Source organism: Bemisia tabaci, unplaced genomic scaffold (assembly GCF_918797505.1).
Source record: "Bemisia tabaci unplaced genomic scaffold, PGI_BMITA_v3".
NCBI classification, from domain to species: Eukaryota; Metazoa; Arthropoda; class Insecta; order Hemiptera; family Aleyrodidae; genus Bemisia; species Bemisia tabaci.
This window is the reverse complement of record NW_027311764.1, coordinates 36117-59484: the sequence shown is the minus strand read 5'-3', so window position 1 is coordinate 59484 and position 23368 is coordinate 36117. Positions and strand designations below refer to the sequence as shown.

At 38.6% G+C, this 23368-nt stretch overlaps 1 protein-coding gene across 1 annotated transcript in view; it reads left to right on the top strand.

Annotated features, from left to right (window-relative positions):
- Window positions 1-21741, top strand: part of LOC140225898 (cytosolic carboxypeptidase 6-like) — a 35498-nt gene extending 13757 nt beyond the window's left edge. Inside the window, exons 4-12 of the mRNA XM_072305880.1 lie at window positions 3145-3239; window positions 4297-4513; window positions 8946-9075; window positions 9793-9907; window positions 12439-12550; window positions 12956-13047; window positions 16833-16943; window positions 17142-17254; window positions 19466-21741. Of these exons, the coding sequence (XP_072161981.1) occupies window positions 3145-3239; window positions 4297-4513; window positions 8946-9075; window positions 9793-9907; window positions 12439-12550; window positions 12956-13047; window positions 16833-16943; window positions 17142-17254; window positions 19466-19959 (1479 nt within the window). The 3' untranslated portion in view covers window positions 19960-21741. The remainder of the gene's footprint in view (window positions 1-3144; window positions 3240-4296; window positions 4514-8945; window positions 9076-9792; window positions 9908-12438; window positions 12551-12955; window positions 13048-16832; window positions 16944-17141; window positions 17255-19465) is intronic.
- The last annotated feature ends 1627 nt before the right edge of the window (window positions 21742-23368 follow it).

The window sequence follows — 23368 nt, the reverse complement described above, 5'->3', positions numbered from 1 at the left end:
CCTTTCCTTGGCAAATTAATATGCCTTTGGTTAATTCGCATAAAAGATATCATCGATTTCTTTATTTCTATCGTACCGTTTTAATGATGGAAAATAATTTACCTACAACTCACAATACTTTTAACTTTCCTTTTCCTCATTTTCTCATTATTCCTAAATCCATTTGTGTACCTTCTTCATTTTTTTTTCCTTCTCCTAAAATTAGTTTTGTCCCTATCAAGGTTTTGTAGTGTACCCACGCACGTAACTCCACCAAATCTTTACATAGCATCGTACATAAATCAGATACCCTGAGCAATCAGGAACTGGTTTCAGTTTACCCAAGCAAATAAAAATCTAGGAAATGCCAGACTTTGAAGAGATGCAGAGACTACGTGGGTACTTATTTAGTTACTTACTTACGTACTTATTTAATTGCTGACACGACGATAATGAGACAATAATAGCGCACCATCTCTTCAACCAGCATTAAATCCCCTTCAAATCGCGACGATACCAAATTCGCTACACCTCGGTGGAACTATGAATTTGGCACAACAGCGCCTATCGTATCGTGACTTTCAAGGTAAATGATGTACAATATCTGCGAAAAAATCTCTCATAGAGTTCTTTCAATTTAAACTCTTCTCATATATCTCGATCAATAATATTTACCCGCTACTCTTTAGTATGATATGACATGAAACCGAGAAGCTCAATTACATTGTCTCAAACTTTTTCACAGCATCTTACGTTATTTTATAATGAAACGGACGGCAACCCTCATAAGACAAAGATTGGAGAAGAATCGTTTTCCGAAACAGTTTTTCAGTCGATTTTTTGCACGATGAACCACAGAACATTCGCAACGTACGTTGTATTACACGTGACACGTGATTACTTTTACGTTCATTTCCAGTCACTGATCGCATGGCTTCGTCTCCTTTTACAACCTCAGAAAATAGCTCCAAACGAGACATAGACACTGATTTAGATCGCGGTTCGTGTAAGCTTGCTTGCAAGATAGCTTTCGCGTTTTCAATCAGAGCTGTCAAGTTGCATTCCTTTCTTTTCTTCATTCTGAATACAATACCTTCTCGGAGCGGAATTGCCACAATGTGTACAAAACTTTGTCCTTTTTCCCACGCAAAATCACACAGTTTATTATTTCATTCAGCCTACATGGAAAATTTCCGTGATTTGATAATAATAATTTCAGAATAGATAGCGCCCACCATTGCGTTTACCGCCACAAAACTTGAGATTTCGTAAGTGTAATTTTTTACAGGAGTTTGCAACTACCTGACTCGTATGATTTATACAATGCTGTTTGAAAGAAGCCAATTTCCAAAAGCGCGAGGCAGCAGTGGATTTCAAGTTCAGTAGATTTAATCGTGAAATTTGTCTACTTCAAATGAACGTTTATAGAGATTGATGCATGAGATTCTTACAGATCGATGAAGGTGCATCAATGCTCTGCGTGTCTTAACTTGCGAAAAGGAGCACAAAGTCATGTTACCCGATGAAATTGCTCTAGCGTTGCGTACCTTTCACTGTCATGTGATGAGAAACAATTCTGCTCCTGCTTTTTAGTAGCAATTACGTGGGAGAGAGAGAAAAAGGTGGAAGCGATGAAGACAGAGAGAAATAGTTGAAGTATTCGACAGTTTCATTCCATTTTGTTAGGCTACATTTCAAAGACTGTAGAGAAATGATTGAAACATACTCGTAGACCGACTGATTTCGTTATCTCCTCTATACTTCATTTGCCCCTGTCAAAACTTGTGCAATTAGATCGGTTTGGTAGAGTGACATGAAGCCACAAACTTATTATCCTGTAACTATACAGCCAGGGCCGGATTTACCTACTTGCCGCCATGGACCGCCTGTCTTTGGCCGCCCCCTTCTTTTTCGTTTTGAAACATCCATAAAAACCATCACGTGAACGTGCCGGAGGAGAAGGAGTGCATAAGACGCGTTTACTTGTATTGGGCAAATTTTTGTGCAAGCCATGTGAACACTACACTGAAAAAAAAACTGCTAAAATCAACACACGAAATAGTGAAAAAAGGTGACAACTCATCAAAATAGATTAAGAACACCGGAGTGATTTAACTAATTTGGTGATTTGCCACCGTATTTTAGCAATTTTTTTTTCAGTGTAGCAAAAGTTCTTGGAACTCTGCGCGAAAATTAATTCCGTAAACCTCTCTCAGTGTGGACGAGGCCTTCCATTTTCTGATATGAACGAAAAATGTATGGAAGAACGAACATAAATGTGGTTTAATAATTTTAACTTCCATCGCCGCGCCGCACCGATCGCACAGTGTTTTGCGCCGCGCAATGCGTGTAGTATTCTTACAGTCTTGTAGGCGCTATGCGCTTCACGCCGCGCCGGCCGTTGCTGCTGACCTCACAATGTTTGACGCAATGCGTGAAGTATTCATGCAGTCTTGCAGGCGCTAACATGTGTTTCATGCCGACCGCCGCGCCGCGCCGAGGGTTCCTCTTATTCATCTCAAGTCCTTGTCATCATTGCTTTCTACGCTGCGCCGTACCAGGCCAAATTGCGTGTTTGGTTTCTATCTTAACTTGACTAATTAAAGGGGCTGTCTTTTTTATCACTGAAAGACGACATAATTAGAAATTACTATACTTTCACTCTCAGAAAATGAGAGATTTTCTCGAGTTTTCTCGTCAGTGATTTTTTTTTCTGAATCCGATTTTTTTTTTATACCTACTTTTAAAAAAATTGCCGCCCCCTAAATTTGGCCGCCATGGGCCGCAGCCCATGTGGTCACCTCCTAAATCCGGCCCTGACTGCATTACATCAGCATACGCTTAAATCTCTGCGACGAAGACATTTAGGTGTTCCTCCAAATCTTAAGGATGATTTTTTTTTCTCAATAAAGGATGAAAACAATATTTTTCTTTTCATTCTACTGCTTCAATCTTTCTCACTCACATACTATTCTGTGCATGAACAATGACATAATTTACTTACAGAATACGACATTTGACCTGCGTGACTGCATTTTCCGATAGCTATGATTGTGACAACCCTCCGTTCATTCACGTCAGACGCGTAGTTTTTTCTCCACACATGTACCCATTTGTCATGATATGGTTAGCTTCTATAATCGGGATGTTTTTTCCTTTTTCCAGCATGTCATCTTCAACATAGTCAACATAAGCAAGAAAAGGAATTGTTTCCAGCTTGGTATGACGCCTCTAATAAAATCGACCAGCAGAAATAAATGGTTTGTATGAAATCAATTTTTATATTAGAATGTTTCGCTATTATTGAGTTGCTGTGAGGACTGTGAGGTTCGTCAATCAAATATCATAGCAACCTCAGCGTAGGATCTGTCCCTCCCATTTTATTTAAATGAAGTTTTCGCACGCGAATATGATTCCCTAAGTATGTGTACGAATCGCAGGTAAGGTAAAACGAGAAGCACTCCCCACGGATTGCGATGTCGTAATCCCATGGCACCGCAAGGAAAATTGGAGGAGAATCATACCTCATAAAAGCACCCTTGTCCTTTTTACTCTCTCCGTTTTGTTTTAAGAATAGCAACGGTGGAGAGATACTACAGTGTTTTGCGGTCATTTTAAACAGTTCGCCTTCAACATCATGCATAGGCAAAGGGAGCTGCTTGAAGCAGCAATCTCTCAATAGTTTGGCCATAATAACTCGGCTTCATTCGCTTCAATTGCAGTTGCCCATTACATTTCTCAATTGTTTGCTTCCAGCAAGTTTTGTTTACGGCGTCTCAACTAATCGCGCGTGCGTTTTTATGTACTGCCAGTTTTCGCTGCTGACGAATAGTTTCTCTTTGCATCATTACTTTTTACTCTACTCACTAAAAAATACCCTTGAAAATGAATATCTCATGATAGAGTGATAAATAATAATAAAAAAAAAAACTGTAAATAAATCAAAACTTTAAGAAAAGAGGGAAGACGCATTGTGTACAAAATGTATCATTATTTTAACAATCCGTCAGCTTCAGAGAACGCTCATGACTTTAAAATAACAAAGTAATGTTTGTTTTTGATTTTTATTAATTTCTCACAATGTATGAACTATTTTTTGTGTCGGTAGCGTGGCGTGCCTAGCGATATATCGAGGGATCTGACATTTAAACCTATGGAGGAGAATCGATGAGCAGGGTGTTCGCAACGAACGCCTTAATAATCGATTCTTTACCATAGTTCTAAATGGTGAAATATCGATAATCGATCATTCACGCCCCACTACTGAAAGTGCATATCCTATTGATTTTGGAAAATTAATCGTTGCTGTTGGATAAGGCAGAGAATGCCGAACAAGTTCGTACATTACCACCGGTCCATCTACCACCAGAACAATTACATCCTGTCCTTGATATTTGGGTTCGACCGAGAGGACGACAGCTACCAGTTTGCGCTTACGTACCCGTATTCATATTCCAAATGTCAGTTGCACCTGGAGCTAATTGAGAAGAGGAAAGTGCCCCACTTCACACGGGAGCTACTTGGCACATCCGTTGTAAGTTCCATGCTCAGAATTTGTCTTACAGTTTAATTTTTAAAATAAATTTCGGAATTCTTAGTAATCGTTGTACTAATCGGCTTAGAAACTAGAAAACCATGCATTTACGAGTGGATCTAGACTTTTTGGATTTGACTACACTACTCTCATGTAAATTAACACAATAGCTCATAATATTACTTAACATACTTACTTTACATAAATCAAAATTTATACCCTGGAGGTGATAATTTTCGACAGTAAGAAGGTTGTTATTTTTTTGGGGAAGACTTAAATTAAGAGCGGAGGAGGGGGGGACCGCAACGTCATTATTAGGGGTCCCGAAATGTAAAATTGACACGAAGTTGGGTTCGGCATAATTTTTTTCATCTATGAGGGTGTGTACATGCATGGCGACGGCGTAAGTCTGCAATCACATATCGACGGTGAAACTACCAAACCACGTATCTCGTTTGCGGTGTTTAAAAATCTACGCTCACATTTTATTTTTTTGAAGTAGACCAAATTAATATCATTCCTTGAAATTTTCACGGAATTTTCTCCGCACAAAGAGGAAAAATCACAGAAATTTTCAAGACTGGATGTTAAGTAGTTTTTCATTTAAAAAATAAAGTATGACAGGAAGTCTGCGACGTCGCAAACCGAGATACGTGGTTTGGTAGTTTCACCGTCGATATATCGTTTGCTGTGATTGAAAAACTCCGCTCCCATTTTATTATCTTGAAAGAGAACGAATTAATATCATTCCTTAAAGTTTTTGCAGAATTTTCTTCGCACAGAGAAGAAAAATCACGGCAGTTTTAAAGAATTGCCGTTGAGTAGTTTTCTATTTAAAAAATAAAGTATGATAGGAAGTTTGCAACGTTGGAAACTGAGACATGTGATTGCCGACTTACACCATCGATGTGGTCCTTTGATGAGCCGAAGAACGCTGTATTGAAGTAATGAGTGCGAGAGATAGCAAAAGTTGTTGTTCACTACTGCATTCGCAAAAACTCTGGGCCCGGCGGCGTGTGTCGTTGCATCTGTGTGATTGTTCACGTGACGAGGCTACCTCTTAACTCCCAATTTAAATTATGTTAGACTGGTCTGGCTCCCTCCTTTCCATTTTCAAAAAATAACGGAGGGAGTCCCTCCAGGAAATAGCTATTAATTTTTATATAGGAATAAATCATTTTTTTTTAAAAAAAGAAAGGAAGGCTCACGTAAGACTAGCCTTAAGCCCCCATCTCCATTCCTCTACCCCCTCGTAAGACCTTGCAAGACAACTTCAGAGCCGCTGGTAACTTATTTAATAAGGCCCTGCGTGTTCATGGTTGCCGATTTTAGTCAACCCAGCGGACTGTTTATTGAAAGAGCCTCCCTAAAAAAGGGCCTTTTTTGGCCCCTTTTCGGGAACCCGGGGATTTCGTTCGTTTGTGGCTTAAATGAAACCTTATGATGAGGTAAGCCTCCAGTAAAAATTTTAGCTTGAGTATACGTCTAGTTTCCGAGATACAGCGTTGCAAAGTTGGCATATTTGAGCTTTAAAATTCTCATATTCTCAGGTATCTAATTTTCTCAGAACGGTTCAATTGGATGTTTTATGATATTTTGTGACATTTTATCAAATGTTAGTATTATTATCGAATGCATATTTCAATTGAAACATTAATACTACTAATTCTGTTAAAACAACGTTGCAAAGTTGACATAAAAACCTATAAAAAATGTTCATTTTATCAAGTTTCTTAACTTAAAAACGAACTTAGTGACCGCTAAAAGATATGCTTTCGGGGTTTAGATGCAATTTTATGATAGATTAAGGCTTTTGTTAAAATTTAACTCAAAATGCAAGTATAGTTCTAATGATACAGGGTTGCAAAGTTTATATATTTGAGCTTTAAAAATGTCTATATTTTTGAGTTCTGTGTTTAAGAAGCTACTTTCGTAGAATTTAATCACGATTTGAGGCAGGAAATCAACCATTTATGTCATCTGTAGATGAATGTTTGTATTTGAAGAAGAATTCTTTGACCGGTGGTGATACAGCGTTGCCATGCTTAAAACTTTGAACTCTGTATGGATTATGATTTTTTCTTGTTGAACACGACTTCAATGGGTATCCGACCCTGGGTCGATGGCTATGCCGAAATAATAATTTTTGACAGATCCATGCAACAATATTTTAATAATTTTAAGTATTTTATTCTTTTAATTTCTTTTTCTATAGATTTATTTATTTAATTATCTCATCATTTGTAATTCTTAAGTCGAAGATATTCTATTCTTTAAGGAACAATGAATGTATTGTCTGTGTCAAGATTTATTTGTACCCAAAAAACTGGAGCGTTTCCATTGTTTATGTTCGTTTTTGCATTCTGCCTAAAAAAAAGTAAAATTGACAACCAAGGCAAGGTAGAATTTTTTAGATTTTGAAAGCAACACTGATGCTGAGCCATTCATTGTATGCCATAAATTCACTTGGATTACGTTTTAAAATCAGACAATAATTATTGGAAGTATCCTTATTTGAAACTTATGTTATAATGGAATGTTAAGAGAAACTTAAATAAAATTGGCAACAGTGCCATTTTAATTCCAATTTTCACCTAGGATTGACAAAAGTCCTCCACATTTCTTTGTTTCACAATATCACTTATCAACGATTGTTCAATCTTGTCTTCAATAAAATAACACAAAATAGACATTTTCTCAGATATAAGTTGAAAACTTTGCAACACTGTATTATCGTATCCTTTTATAAATTATACTATGCATCTACGAGTATCACTAATTGTTGATTCTATGCCCCAAAATACAGTTCGATCTTCAGTAATAGCGGTTTGTGAATGAGAAACTTTAAAAAATGAGCTTTTTAAAGCTGAAAAATGTAAACTTAGCAACGTTGTACTGCCAAAACAAGGCTTACGCATGAGTCAAAATTCTTACTGGAGACTTTTTATATTATAATTTATCGTGTGCACCTCGTGTAAGTATTGTAAAGTCATTTTTGAAGTTGGTTTTTGGAAGAAAATCCATAAAAATATGAGAATTTTAAAGCTCAAATATGCCAACTTTGCAACGCTGTATCTCGGAAACAAGACATATACTCAAGCTAAAATTTTTACTGGAGGCTTGTCTCATCTTAAGGTTTCATTTAAGCCACATACGAATGAAATCCCCGGGTTCCCGAAAAGGGGCCATTTTTAGGGAGGCTCTTTATGGACAAAGCTTTAGACAAAGAAGATATAGGGAGTATGGAACGATCCTATTGGTTGAAATGGGCGATTCCTATAGACAAAGGGAGAAAATGATGGACTAACTGTCGGGTCTCTAGTGGGTTGCCGTTAGTTAGTCGATTACCTACCTCCTTCGTCCATTAAAAGCACCCGCTTCCACCAATAGGATCTCTCCATATCTCTTTTGTCTCCTTTGTCTATAGCTTTGTCTATAGATTTCGAGGGCCGGATTAAGGGGGTGGCCACATGGGCCGCGGCCCATGGCGACAAATCTATAGGGGGCGGCAAATTTTGCAATTGTTTTAAATGTAAGTATAAAAACAATTCGGATTCAGAAAAAAAAATTACAAACGAGAAATGGCGACAAAATCTCTAATTTTCTGAGAGTATAGTAATTTCTACTTTTGTCGTCATTCAGCGATACAAGAGACAGCATCTTTAATTAGTCGAGTTAAGAGAGAAACCAAACACGCAATTTGGCCTGGAACGGCGCGACTTACCTAGAGAGAAATGATGACGAGGACTTGAGATGAAAAGGAAAAGCCCTCGGCGCAGCGATCGGCATGTAACACATATTAGCGCCTACAAGACTGCCCGAATACTTCACGTATTGCATCAAGCACAGTGCGGTCATTGCGAATACCTCACGCATTGCGGCAAACACAACGCGATCAGCGTAAGACGCATAGCGCCTACAAGACTGCGTGAATACTTCACGCATTGCGTCAAACACAGTGCGGTCTGCGAGGCGCGGCGGCGGAAGTTAAAATCATTAAACCACATTTATGTTTGTTCTTTCATAATTTTTTCGTTCACTTCTTATGAATGGAAGGCCTTGTCTCTACAGAGATAGGTTTACGAAACTTAACTTTCGCGCAAAGTTCCGTGAACTTTTGCTAGTAGTGTTGACAGGGCTTTCCTAAAAAATGTGTTCAACACCAGTGAACGCGTCTTATGCACCCCTCCCCCGCTGGCACGTTGATTTGATGGTTTTCATTGATGTTTCAAAACGAATGAGAAGGGGGCAGCAAAATACTAGCGGCCCATGGGCGGCAAGTAGGTAAATCCGGCCCTGTAGATTCCAATAATCGGCCCGCAGATCCGTTAGTCAAGTTGGATCATTTAATTTACTTATTCTAATATAATGGAATTTGAAATCGTTTCCATTTATCTTTTTTGCATTTAACTTTGATAAATTTTTCTTCCAGCAAAATCGAAGGCTGGATCTACTGACAATCACACACCCTAAAAACATGGTGGCAGCTGAAAAATTGAGGGTCATAATTATCTTGGGTAGAATACACCCCGGAGAATCGCCTACATCATACGTTTGTCAAGGTTTGATAATTTATTTATCCTGTCGATGCCCATTTCGGGACAGGAGAATCAATAACAGATTCTTCACGATTTCCAAACTTTAAAACTAATTCTTTTTTGTCGAAAATAGTCGCCATCGGAACACGCATAGTGTAATCAAGTTTAAGAATTAAATAGGCTAGAGGATAAAAGGCACATTACAATGAGATTCCTTCTTGTTTGACTAGAGACTAAACTGTTTCAATTTTTTCCTCCTTGTTTTTTTGTTGGGGGGGGGGGGGGGGTTGGAGGATGAAGAGACTTTGACAAATACACGTTTTTCATTGTTCTTCGTAAGAAAGTTTTATTTTTGTAATAATTAAGCTTTCTTACAAGAGAAGTAACGGCATGTGACTTATTTTATGTGTCATTTGTTATTTAAATTTTTTTCTAGTTCGCAAAAGACGAACTTGTGGAAAATTTTTCTAATTTTAATCATATAATACAAATTACCTTCAAAAATGTTCTTCATGAGTTAATATGAGTCTTGTTTACTTCAAAGGGGTAACTGCAGACTTTTATGGGGGAACATGTATTAAATTTACGGTAATCTGCGACCTCAGCAATGAAATTTTCATGTTTTTGACTCAATTTTAATGTGCGAGTACAAAATTATTATAGCGCAGTTTTCATGGTTTCTGTTCACTCCGTTGTTCTGTTTGCAGTTTTTTGTTGTACGATTGTAATCAATTTTTTCAGGAATCATCGATTTCTTGATTAGCAACCATCCGATTGCGCAGACTTTGAGAGAGCATGTTGTTTTCAAAATCATCCCCATGATGAACCCTGATGGTGTCTTCCTTGGAAATTACAGGTTCGTTGTTTACAACTATTGATTCGATTTCATCCAGCATTACATTTACGGATGCGCTGATTTTAAAATCTCGCTAATTTTTTTCGTAAACTCTGAGAAGTTAATAACACGCTAGTAACACTGTGCAACAAAAAAAAATGAAAAAAATGTCTCCCGGACGAGATAAGGTGATCCTTATGTATTTTGAGGCGCTGAATCCGAATATGACCTCCGTTTTTTTCCATCACCCTCCAGTTTTCCGGAAAAGTCGATTTTACCCGGAAAAACGGCCATTTTTGGGCATTTTTGGTGTTTTGACGACTATTACCCCCTGCAGAATGTAGGTAAAATTTTTCTCCGGTACGAGAAACGGCTAATCCGATGTATTTTGAGCCGCTGAGTCCGAAAATGACCTCCGTTTTTTCCCATCACCCTCCAGTTTTTTGGAAAAGCGACTTTTCCCCCGGAAAATGAGCAAATTTGAAGTATATTTGTCATGCATGCAATTTATTTGTATACATTTTTCTGGACCCGTGGTACAGTCACTCTTATGTATTTTAAGCCGCTGAATCCGAATATGACCTCGGTTTTTTTCCATCACCCCCCAATTTTCCGGTAAAGTCGATTTTTCCGAGCCTAAATTTGTGTATAAGCTTTCCCGGACTCAAAGGGGATCAAAACTATATTTAAAACGTGTCCGCGACGTGCGATACATCGATTCTCATGTATTTTGACTAGATGAACCCGAATATGATCTTGGATTTTTCAGATCACCCACGATTTTCCCGGAAAATCGATTTTCCTTGGAAAACTACATTTTTCGGTGTTTTTTGGACGATTTTCCTGTTGTGAGGAGTCTAAGAAATTTTCTGAGATCCTCTGTAGGTCTCTTCTGCTATATTAAGAGCAGCTGAATCCACATTTGACCTCTATTCATCTCTGACAACCCCCCGTTTTCTAGAAAGTCCGATTTTTCAGGGAAAAAAGCTTTTCCGAACCGTCCCCACCTCCAGGGAAATTTGAAAATTTTTCCGCACGTGCGATACATCGATTCTTATGTAATTTGAGCTAGAAAACCCGAATATGACCTCAGAAATTCGTCATCACTCACCATTTTTACGAAAAACTCGATTTTCTGGGAAAATTTCGGAAATATACTAAAAACACGTTCTCCGAGAAAAATCTACTTTTCCGACAAAATGGAGGGTGATGGGAAAAATTTGAGGTCATATTCTGATGTAGCATCTGAAACTACATAGGAATTTCCCCTTCACACATCCAGGATAATTATTTAAATAAAGAATTGCATGCCAGACTAAAATAAGTCAATTTCACTCAGTCTCCCGGCAAAAAGTGTCTTTTTTACAAAACTGAGGGCTCATAGAAAAAAATAGAGGCCATTTCCGTACTCAGGGACTCACAATACGTGATGCACAATCTAATTTGTAGCTAAGAACAATCTTACGCACATTCCACAAGGAGCAACAGTCGCAAAAATACCGTAAATGATCAAAAATATCCATTTTTCTAAAAAGATCGAGTTTTTCGTGAAAATGGTGGGTGATAACGAATTTCTGAGGTCATATTCGGGTTTTCTAGCTCAAATTACATAAGAATCGATGTATCACACGAGCGGAAAAATTTTCAAATTTCCCTGGAGGTGGGGACGGTTCGGAAAAGCTTTTTTCCCTGAAAAATCGGACTTTCTAGAAAACGGGGGGTTGTCAGAGATGAATAGAGGTCAAATGTGGATTCAGCTGCTCTTAATATAGCAGAAGAGACCTACAGAGGATCTCGGAAAATTTCTTAGACTCCTCACAACAGGAAAATCGTCCAAAAAACACCGAAAAATGTAGTTTTCCAAGGAAAATCGATTTTCCGGGAAAATTGTGGGTGATCTGAAAAATCCAAGATCATATTCGGGTTCAGCTAGTCAAAATACATGAGAATCGATGTATCGCACGTCGCGGACACGTTTAAATATAGTTTTGATCCCCTTTGAGTCCGGGAAAGCTTATACACAAATTTAGGCTCGGAAAAATCGACTTTACCGGAAAATTGGGGGGTGATGGAAAAAAACCGAGGTCATATTCGGATTCAGCGGCTTAAAATACATAAGAATGACTGTACCACGGGTCCAGAAAAATGTATACAAATAAATTGCATGCATGACAAATATACTTCAAATTTGCTCATTTTCCGGGGGAAAAGTCGCTTTTCCAAAAAACTGGAGGGTGATGGGAAAAAACGGAGGTCATTTTCGGACTCAGCGGCTCAAAATACATCGGATTAGCCGTTTCTCGTACCGGAGAAAAATTTTACCTACATTCTGCAGGGGGTAATAGTCGCAAAAACACCAAAAATGCCCAAAAATGGCCGTTTTTTTTTCCGGGTAAAATCGACTTTTCCGGAAAACTGGAGGGTGATGGAAAAAAACGGAGGTCATATTCGGATTCAGCGCCTCAAAATACATAAAGATCACCTTATCTCGTCCGGGAGACATTTTTTTCATTTTTTTTTGTTGCACAGTGTAATTTGAAATTAATTTGCAGGTCAACTCTGATGGGCATTGATCTAAACCGAGCGTGGCATCAAGTCTCCGAGTGGATTCATCCGACTCTACACGCTACTCTTTCTTTCATCAATTCCTTGCATCAAGACAAGGTATTCACCCCCAACTCCTCTCTTTTAAACTAAATTTCATGGCATTCAGGAATAGCATATAGCAAGATAATATGCACACAAGAAGTGTAAGAAACATTCACCATCGAGCTTTATTTTTATAATTAGAAAAATAAGAAAGATTAAATGGGACTCAGCAGCACAAAATGTGCGTTAAAGTTGAGAAAATTAATTAATTACAAGGAGTACTAGCAGAACTATTTCATCGAAATGACAGACTTATCTTTCACTCGCAGGTGAGTTCTGTGTAACATTTTTAGTTTGGAAATAAGAGCTTTAATATCAGAAATCGATGGTTCATCTATTTTTCTATAAATCCCCATTACGAAGTAAATTTTTATTTCTTTGCCATGTATTTTTATACTCTCGCAATTTTTTTCTTTCCAGAATTTGGAATTAGATTTCATATTGGACCTGCATGCTCATTCAAGTTTGAAGGGCGTGTTTGTGTACGGGAACACATACGATGACGTGTACAGGTATTTATGTCGGCTTATAGGTACAATGTTTTTAAAGACGAGATGAAGAATCATCGATATAAAAAACTACGAGTTGAAACATTGAGATTGCATTTTGCAAACATTCATTAACCTCAAGTTACGAGGCAATTTGAGATTTACACCTCATCACGCATTATAATGACAGCGCACAAATACAATTAATTATTCGTGCGTTATGGATGTCTGTGTTGCGCCTGCAAAATTGAAGGCGCAACACAGATCTTCGGCTGTGTTGATTACGTAGCCTTTGAAGCACCACTAAAAATAAGACAAACGAAACCAACATATTATGGAAATGTAATAGAGCAAGGGAAAGGATGCCGGTTGATGACGGCGCAGACATACAACTATTCAAGCGTGATGGATGTCCGTGTCGCATCTGCAAAATTGAAGGCGCGGTGGTGCGAGGCGTAAACTCGCAATGCTCCACCCTATTCTACTGAAAGACGCGTCACTCAGATTCGGGAATTTTCCTCTTTTCCGATTAATGTTTGATTCTTTTTTTACGATGCATTTTAGATCTATATCTAGATCTCTTATGAACCGGTCCATTAAATCTGCGGTGCACAAGGATTTTTTAACACGCGGGATTTTCAGGAAGCCGCGGGTCAATTTGACACGGCTTGAGCATCTGGGGGTTAATTAAATGTGTTTTCGTTTTTTGAGCTCGTAGTCAATTCATCGAGAAGAAAGAAAACTCAAAAAATTTGCAACAGACCCTCTTAGTGTCATATATTTTTTACAACAAAGTTTATCCATTGATTTTTGCGAGATACGTATTATTGCGGGAGGATTTAATGCACATTCATGATTGTTATGTTTCTTCTCCAAACTTATTTAAATTTAATTTCATTGAATTCAAACGTGTCTTGCTTAATTTTAATATTAATTACTTCCCTTAAGATCTTCGACCATTTAAGTTCAAGGGGACGGGGTTGATTGTGTCATGAAAATGTTTATTCCTATAGGAAAAGTAAACTAAGACATTCCACGATACAAAAAACGGAACCCAGGTGAAATTCATGATTAATGGTGAAAGGTTGATAGGAGTGCAGAGGAAGGGCGTTCAGTCGTTTTGCGGTCTTATCTGTTTTGAGCGCACGCCAACTTTCCGCTTCAGTGGACTTCATTCTGCATGCAGCAATGGCTTGGATCAAAATTTGAAGGAAAACTTTAAAGATAAACCCGAATGCCAACATTTTTTCCAACCAAATTAGCTCAATCAAACCGTACAGAAAATAAATAAATAAGAAGCGATTTTTGCAGTTTAAAGTTTCAAACACTTACAATTTTAACATACATCGAAACTAAAGGGGTAAGAGCCAGAATTAATTGCACTGCAATGTCGCGAAGTTTTCACTAAAACATTATTATTTTATTAATCAATAGGGTCGTGTTTGTGTATTGGTTTCAAAACATTTTTGCCAAATGACAAATAAATAAATAAAAAAAAAAATTTAGAGAAAACATTCCTCCGCTCTTTCCGAGGGAAGGAGGTAGACTTGAGCGATGTTTCCGTTCGAATGAGAAACTTTCCTTAATTGTACAGAAAAATAAAAGCAAGTTGGCTAAAAACCAACTGTCCTGATGGCTTGTGTATTAAAATGGCCCATGATAAGCGGTATTTGTCCTGATGGAAAAGGAAAATTAAATATAAAATTTCAAACTTCCAAAGGTTTCATATTCTACAAACTTGAAAATAAGCTTGACAATGAAGGATATTGCAAAAATGTAAGACAAGATGATAGAGGCTAATCAAAAGACTCCAAATGTATGAACCTACAATTTTCAATTCACTCAAATACAACCCGCAATGGCTCTTTGGTCTTGGCTCTCAAAGGTCTCTCAACTCAAAAGTAAGAATCCCCATTGAAATTTAAGTAATAATATCATAAGATCATAGGCCAATCATAAGCCTATGTCTTAATATGTCTTTATTATTATCAGTTGCTAAAAGAAGGAAGAAAAAATCAAATCATGTAGTGTACACACGAGCGTATTGCTAAAACTTGATCTGTTCATTTTGCCATTATATTTTGAATAATTTGGCATCGATAGCGGAAAGTAATAATTTTACCTCACTTTATTTCCTTTCCCATGGAAAGTTTATCTGGAAAGGGGAGTCAAGAGCAATTTTCCTCGGACGCGTCACATTAATCATCTCTATTATTCATCCTAAAAGACCAAACTCGGCGAAGGGTATTGGAAGGAGTTTCTATTTTCAACGGAAGCGAATTTTAGAAGAGCAGGTTTACATGAATGGGACAAACAAAATAAGCGCACAGATGTTAGTGATTTACTTACCATAATATGAGATTCATTGATTAGAATCAGCATCATTGACCTTCATCGGCCTCAGACCATTATTTTCGTTACTGAAATTTTGAAACACCGCAATGGAGATACGTGGTTTCGCACTTCAGTCGGTGCGATACGGACATCCATCAAGTTCAAAAAAATGCATCAAGTCCCCGTCACCGCCGACCAACGCGTTTGTCCATCGAATCAACTACAGGTAGTATGAGCAGGGAGTCAAAACGCCTTCAATTTTTTGAACGCAATACGGACATCCGTGGAGGTTGTATAGTTGTATCAAGGCGCCGTAGCAAACGCGTCCCATTGTTTATCGTTACAGACGAATATAAGTTGAGAGAGGAAACTCATAATGCCTTCAATTTTATACATACTTATTTTGGGGCAAAATGAGAGACGACGTTCCTCCATTTGCGACGTTGTAGACTTCCTTCAAAATTGTATTTTCCTTTCGAGAAGCCGGTCAACATAAAACTTAAATTCTCCATGATTTTTCGTATTCGATAGCAGAAGATTTGGTTCAAAGTTTAAAGTTAATGGAAAGAGAAAGGAGGAGGAGAATAAGAAGAAGAAGAAGAAGAAGAAGAGGAGGAGGAAGATGAAAGAAAAATATGAAAGAGGTTGAATAGTAGTATCATCGTGAAATTGCAAGCGTACTCGGAACATTTATTCCAAAGGAGGACCTCAAGTCTTTAGAAAGTCCTGTAACTTTTGAACGATTTCAGACAAAGACTCGGAATTTTTCCGCAGTCCTTTGACCTTTACCACAGGAGCAGTAAGTAACCTTAGGGTGGTAGGTAGCAATGTAAAACACTCTCTTTTTTCTTTTTCTTATTCCTTTTTTTCTCCTTCTTAGTTCTTTTCTCATCTTCCTCTTTACTTATCTTCCTATTCTTCTTCTTGCTCGTATACTCTCATTCCCTCATTTTTTTCCATCTTCATTCTCTTCTCATATTCCTCCTCTTCCTCTTTTGTTCAACTCTTTTTCCTCTTCGTCAAGTTCTTCCTTCTCTTTTATTATTCTTCTTTTCTCTCGTTCCTCCTTTTCATTCCTCTTTTCTTATTCTACTTTCTCTATTCTTCTGTTTATTATTTTCCTCCAATTTTATCATTGTATGTCCACAGAGACTGTCGGACCATTATCGGAAAGATACCACACTAAAGCGTTTATGTTGCTTAACTTGAAAATTAAAGGCAAACGGACATGACGTTGAAAATATCTCTTCCCGTTTGATAAAAACTCTCATTCGTCTGTGACTCGAGTGAGCGTGCCATTTCATGATGATGCCACTATTCGACCACGCAGGAGCTTATGTTGCCTACACTAAAAATTGAAGACAAACTGACATGGCGTTGCCGCAAACTGCAACCTCTTCCCATTTGATACAAAGAGCTATAATTTGTACCTCAACTCGTTGCTATGAAATAATTTAATAATTTATCTTCTGCAGGTTTGAAAGGCACATCGTGTTTCCAAAACTTCTGGCACAAAATACAGACTGTTTTGCACCTCAGAATACTATGTTCAATCGGGACTCCAACAAAGCAAACACAGCAAGGAGGTGAGGAACTTGAGTCAGTTTGATTTCATTACCAATAAGCATAACCATAATTAAACCATTGCGATCTAATCCTCCTTATAGAGTATCCCGCTTGTCGTCTCTGTGTTCTTTCTTTTTATCAGATGCAAATCGTGTTCACGAGGTGCAAACTTATCTGCAAACTAAAAAAAAACTATAAATTTTGCTGTTATTTTCCAGGTATCTCTGCGACGTCCTAAAGGACAGTGTCAATTGTTACTCAGTTTTGGTTTCATACTACGGCTACAACCACCCTGTCACCAATGAACACATCTCTTTCACAGAAGAATCTTGTATCCTTTTATCAGTCATTCTTGAGTATCATCTCCCAGGTTAAAAATAGTTGTTGCTCAACTTCAATGTCAATTTTTTATCCTGTTGTCACAACGCTCTTGTCACATGCCCATGGCTCATGAGTTAGCATATTTTGGCGCTTAATTCCTTTTGATTTAATGTCAAATCCCTCTTTTCCATTTTGCCGAAAGGAATCACTCCCACTTTTACATTGTTCCCTACAGGGCCGGATTTACCTACTTGCCGGCCATGGGCCGCCTGTATTTTGCCGCCCCTTCTCATTCGTTTTGATACATCGATACAAACCATCAAGTGAACGTGCCAGAGGAGGAGGGGTGCATTAGACGCGTTTACTAGCGTTGGGCCCAGTTTTTGTGTCATCACTAGCAAAAGTTCACGGAACTTTGCGCGAAAATTAAGTTCCGTAAACCTATCCCTGTGTGGACAAGGCCTATGCGTGAAGTATCCCCACAGCCTTGTAGACGCTATGCGATTCACACGCCGACCGCTGCTGGCCACACTATTTTTGACGCAATGCGTGAAGTATTCATGCAGTCTTGTAAGCACTATGAGTTTCACGCCAACCGCTTCTGATCGCAGTACGTTTGACGCAATGCGTGAAGTATTCGTGGAGTCTTGTAGGCGCTAATATTGTTTCATGCTGACCGCGAGGGCTTCTCCTTTCCATCTATCTCAAGTCCTCGTCATCATTGCTCTCTACGCCGCGCCACTCCGGGCCAAATTGCGTGTTTGGTTTCTCTCTCAACTTCTGTCTCTTGTATAACCGAATGACGAACAAATTAGAAATTACTGTACTTTAACTCTCAGGAAATGAGAGATTTTTTCGCCTTTTCTCGCTTGTAATTTTTTTTCTGAATCAGATTTTTTTTCTTGATACCTACATTTGAAAAAATTACAACATTTGCCGCCCCCTAAATTTACCGTCATGGGCCGCGGCCCATGTGGCCACCCCCTAAATCCGGCCCTGGTTCCCTATGCAGCTTGCACGAGTCAGTGGCGAGGCGTGAATGATCAATTATTGATATTTCCCCATTTGAAGCTATGGTAAAGAATCGATTATTAAGGTGTTCGTCGCAAACACCCTTTTTATCGATCCTTGTCCATAGATTTAAATGGCAGATTAATCGACACATCGCAAAGTACGCGACGCCATTGGAGCATATCTCATATTTCACACGTCTCTAGTTCCTTTTAGCATAAATAATAGGTCCAAGAATCAGGCGTAAGTCATTTTCGTATCAGAGACCCAAGTAGCACAGTGCAACAAAAATATTGAAATTAAATTGCTATTTGATTTCAATAAAATTGTCATTTTTACCATTAATTTGCAATATTTTTACATTATTTAGTCAATTTTAAACAATCAACAAAATGAACTCAATGTGTCAGAAAGATAGGCAATACGCAGTGCGATGAAAAATTGCAACCTACTTCAATTTTATTGCAATAAGTTTCAATAAACGGGGCCCCTTCAAAAAAAAGCTGGGCAACATACACAACGCGCAGTGGAATTGCAAAATGCTTACAATGCAATTGCTACTTATTGCGATCTGTGCTACTTTGGGACAAGAGTTTCCATCTCTGCCGTGATAGCGAAGAGAGCCGTAAGTGCAAAAATGAAGTATAGAGAAAACGGGCTCAGAAGCCTCTGACAAGAACATTTTATTGAAAGAAGCCTCCGTTCTTTGTCAAATTGCCACTAATCGTCCGGAAGACTCCTAGAAATCGTATGGATGATTAAAAATCGACTGATTTTATTTCCATTACATAAAAAGGGTATTTTTCATTTTCATGCTAGGTTATCGTTAGGCAAGACAGCCGTAAGTGCTATCTTCTGCATGCTTTCGTGGTTGCGTTTTGGACGCGCAACAAACACATTTTCAGGTTAGAAATTGGCAGAAAAGGGCGGCACTTTACTGGAAAGAACTGTTCTCATTGGCTCTCATGCATCTACGGCTGTCTCGAAAAAAAATTGTGTCATTTTTTGCGCACTTACGGCTTTTACATACGTTTCGTTTCCATTAAATTAGGATGAATTTTGCTGTTTTAGCTGTCTCAGTAATTTCATCGAAAAGAGTTTGGTCGAATTTTGAAGAAAACTCGATTTCGAAAATTTTGCACTTACGGCTCTCTTCGCTATCACGGCAGATCTGCTAACCCATGAATTTTTTTCTTAACCAAGACATCAGACTATCGGCTCGGCCGTAACATCGTTCAAACCTACCTAGAATACTACAAAGTAACCGGCGTGATCCACGTGACGGAGCAGCCCAAGACGAAGGTCAAAGTTCGCAAATCCCCTCTACGATTCGGCCGGAGCTCGCACCGGAAGTCCCGGACGCGGAAAAAGAAGAGACACCTGAAGCCGGAACCGAAGAAGAAGGAAACTTCGGCGAGCGACACGAATGCGACTTCTGGAGACGAAAATGAAGCTTCCTGCAGCAGCAGCAGCGAGGATGACGGATCCCCAAGCGCGGTTCCCTGGCGCCCTGTTCCCCGCATCAGGCCACACACGTGTCTCCCCCCTCGACCCCCGAAAATGGAAGTCGAAGAGCCCCTGAGAACTGCTGAGCTGCCGCCTTTGTCACCCCCGAAATTGTCTATTATAGATTTCAATAATCTTACCAGGCTCGGTGTGGATAGGGCGAATGGGAGAGGCAAATCCAGGAAAAAACGCAAATGATCATGTTGCGAAATATAGTTATCAGGTCACTGAGAAAAAGCTATGGCTTATAAACCGATTAGTGGTTCATGTGGAATACCACTAAAAGTAGTAAAGACGACATAATAATAGCACGTTTACCTCAGTGATGGTATTTATACCTTAGTATAAACCTATTACCTATTTATACCTAAGTATGGTTCACAGGCCGAGAATCATTATATGTAGTTCATTTACGACTTCTATTGGTGTTCCATATGAACTACTAATAGGTTTACAAAGCCATAAATTTTTCTCCGTGTAGGGTACGCTCCAAATGGACCCGTTAAGCAGAAAAGAACCAAGCCACATCAACTATTGCCAAATTTAATTAGGCAATTTAATTTTTTTTCATGAAAATGGTTGTGCGAATTTTTGTGTAAATTTCAGTGAATTTTCTACATTTTTGAAAGCAAATCTATTAAAATTTCCGAAGGAATCCGTACAAAAATTACCTTGTAAAAAATGAAATTGCCCAGTTATAATTGGCAATAGCTGATGTAGCTTGGTTCTTTCCTGCTAAACGTGGTTCAAATAAGTTTGACCCTTTTTATAGCTGGGACGTCCACCATGTTGATTCTTGTTTTTTCTTCCAGCTAAACTGAGACTTGTAGATCCTCTATCCCAGTCTCAAGGTTGTTATGTACATTTATCGGTATGGACTAAAAAAAGAACTGACCGTCAGAGATTGGAACGAAATTCGTCGCTCCTTTGACGTGAGGACTTATCTCAATTTCCACGTAAGCCCTGGTTTAAATATAAATCCATGCTTTCTGGGGCTCACGTGCAAAATTGAGATACGTCATTGCGTAAGAGGAGCTACGAACTGCCATAATACGTAAATACAATGAAAATGGTAAACTTTTCACAATGCTTGATCGGGAAAATTTACTATACCAGTACAGAATATACCCACTTCATGCGTAAAATGAGTTTCAACTTAATGTGCATCTGTGATGATTAGTGATGATTATTATACTGAAGATTCACTGGTTGATCGAGTAATAGATGGTTCCTAGTTTTTAATAAGATTTTGTAAAAAAATCCCTGCAACCTAAATCACTCTACACTCTACAGTATGTCAGGCGTATGCATGTTTTGATCAATTTTGAATTAAATTAAGAAGTAGGTTCCAATTATTGCGAATCATTATTCCCTCTCGATGCACTATCGTAATAACTTTGGCCTTAATTTTAGAGTTACTTCAGATCATTCAAGCATCAGTTGACGTTAACTCATGATTTTTTCACTTTTTAAAGAGTTGTCCGTCCTTTGCGAAAATAATTTTGTATGTTTGTAAGCAACAAAGGGGGGTGGGGACTTACGTTTCTTCCAAATAGTATTAGTGAACTTTGATTAGTGAAGTGAAATTTTGTTTTTTTAAAAATACATCATGTGTTTTTTATCATGTCTCGTTATTTTTTTTATGCCTTGGAGATTCTTCGATTTTTTTTTGACCTAAAGCCGGCTGTAAGATTTCCAAGAGCTTCTGTAGCCGGCTGTACAATTTCTTATAGCCTTTTGTAGCCGATGGCGATTAAGCAACAGCCAGACGATAAAGTTTATGCTAAACGTTACTAAATACGGATACTAGGACTTAGTTAGTTTTTGGACTACCGCTCTCTTTTTATGCCGTAGTATCTTGATTTATTTTGCGAGGAAAACTTCGTACTTTTGAAGGAAGCCTGTCATTCTTAATATGTTGGAGTGCCTTCAATTTCTTATGATACTGTGCAATACCTCTGGTGTGAAATAGTTGCTTCAGACGCCGTGGCACGCTGCGGCGCGGCGGGCAGGCAGAGAGCGCGAAACGCGCATTGGCGCCCAACAGGGATACTTCACGCATTGCGCAATGCGTGAAGTATCCCTGTTAGGTTTGTAGGCGCCAGTGCGTCGCCGCGCAATGCGTGAAGTATCCCTGTTAGGTCTGTAGGCGCCAATGCGTCGCCGCTCCGCTTTGTGTTAGGCTCTAATATTTAATTTATTTAGAGTCAGCGTTTTTCAACTCATGATTTTGAAATGTTTGCACACTCTGTATAAACCATCTCATTTTAATTGATGAAAAAAAAATATGTATTAAAGAAAAATATAACGTGTGTTTTGTAAATATTAAGGTGGTTCCGTATCAAACTTAATGATTCCCAAAGCACACGAATTTCTACACAATTTTTTATAGCCTTTTATAATAGATGGCGAAAAAGCAACAGCCAGGCGATAAAGTGTAAAGCCCGGCGATAGGAACTATAGCCCGACTGTATACTTTTTTATAGCTTCGTATAGCCCGGCTATATGATTTGCTCCGCTTTCTACAGCCAGCTATATGATTTTCAATAGCCTTCTTTAGTCGGCTGTAAGAACTCCTGTATCGCCAATTTTTACCAGGGCGATAGGGAAATCTGTATTTTAGTTACGTAGGAGAAGCAAGCAAATCGCCTTTAGTTAGTGTCGAATGTGAAGAACACCATCACTTCATTCTAACCTCTGGATGCAACTGGTTGGGCTCCATGCTGCCATGCTAAGGAAGAACACCGTATGAACATTCGAGAGTTGCCAAATTTCCTCCGATAAAATGTTTAATTTTGAGGAAAGTTATAAATATTTTTCCTTGAAATTTCCAGACAATTTAGATCAAGTTATACAAACAAAATTATCTGATCAATTGGAAGAAGAATATTCACAAATTTTCCTGAAGACTATTGATGTGTCCGAGGGAATATGGCAACGCCTGAAGGCTCATACGGCGTTTTTCCTTAACACAGCAGCATGGATGCCCGTGTTGCATTCGGACACGGGAATGAAAGCGTTTTGGCTGTCCAGGCACGCGCCACTTCATCCGCCAATTGAGGGCTTTACTGCGAGGACCCATAATGGCAGAGTGCTTCCAATTGTTTGTTTGTACTACAAAAGATATGTCTTGACACGAATAGTTGCACGCTGGCGGAGGATATGAGTGTATTTTGTGTTTCATTGCATCCTTTTTTGAACCCTCTGTTTTTATCTTAGGGTAATATTTTGATGATCGTGTAAAATTATCTACGTCACGTCACTGTGATAAAATGGAATTAGCTCAATTGAAGTGGGCACTGGCAACATGTGAAAAATAAATCAATCAAATCAATTTTCTTGTTCATCAGTATATATCACTTAAATATTAGTCAGTGATTGTCTACTTCTGCATTTGCGCGGCTAAAAGTTCCTTAAAAACTTTGAATGCAGCACATATTCTCAGGTATGAGAAAGTGTATCTTCAGTAAATGAAGGCGCTTTTTATTCCACATGGCGACGACGACGCGACATAATGCATCGCCTCGTTGGATTGATCAACGCGACGTGACGGTGACACGAAGAACTTGCAGGTAGAATGTGGTCTGTTGCTTTGCCTTTTAGTTTT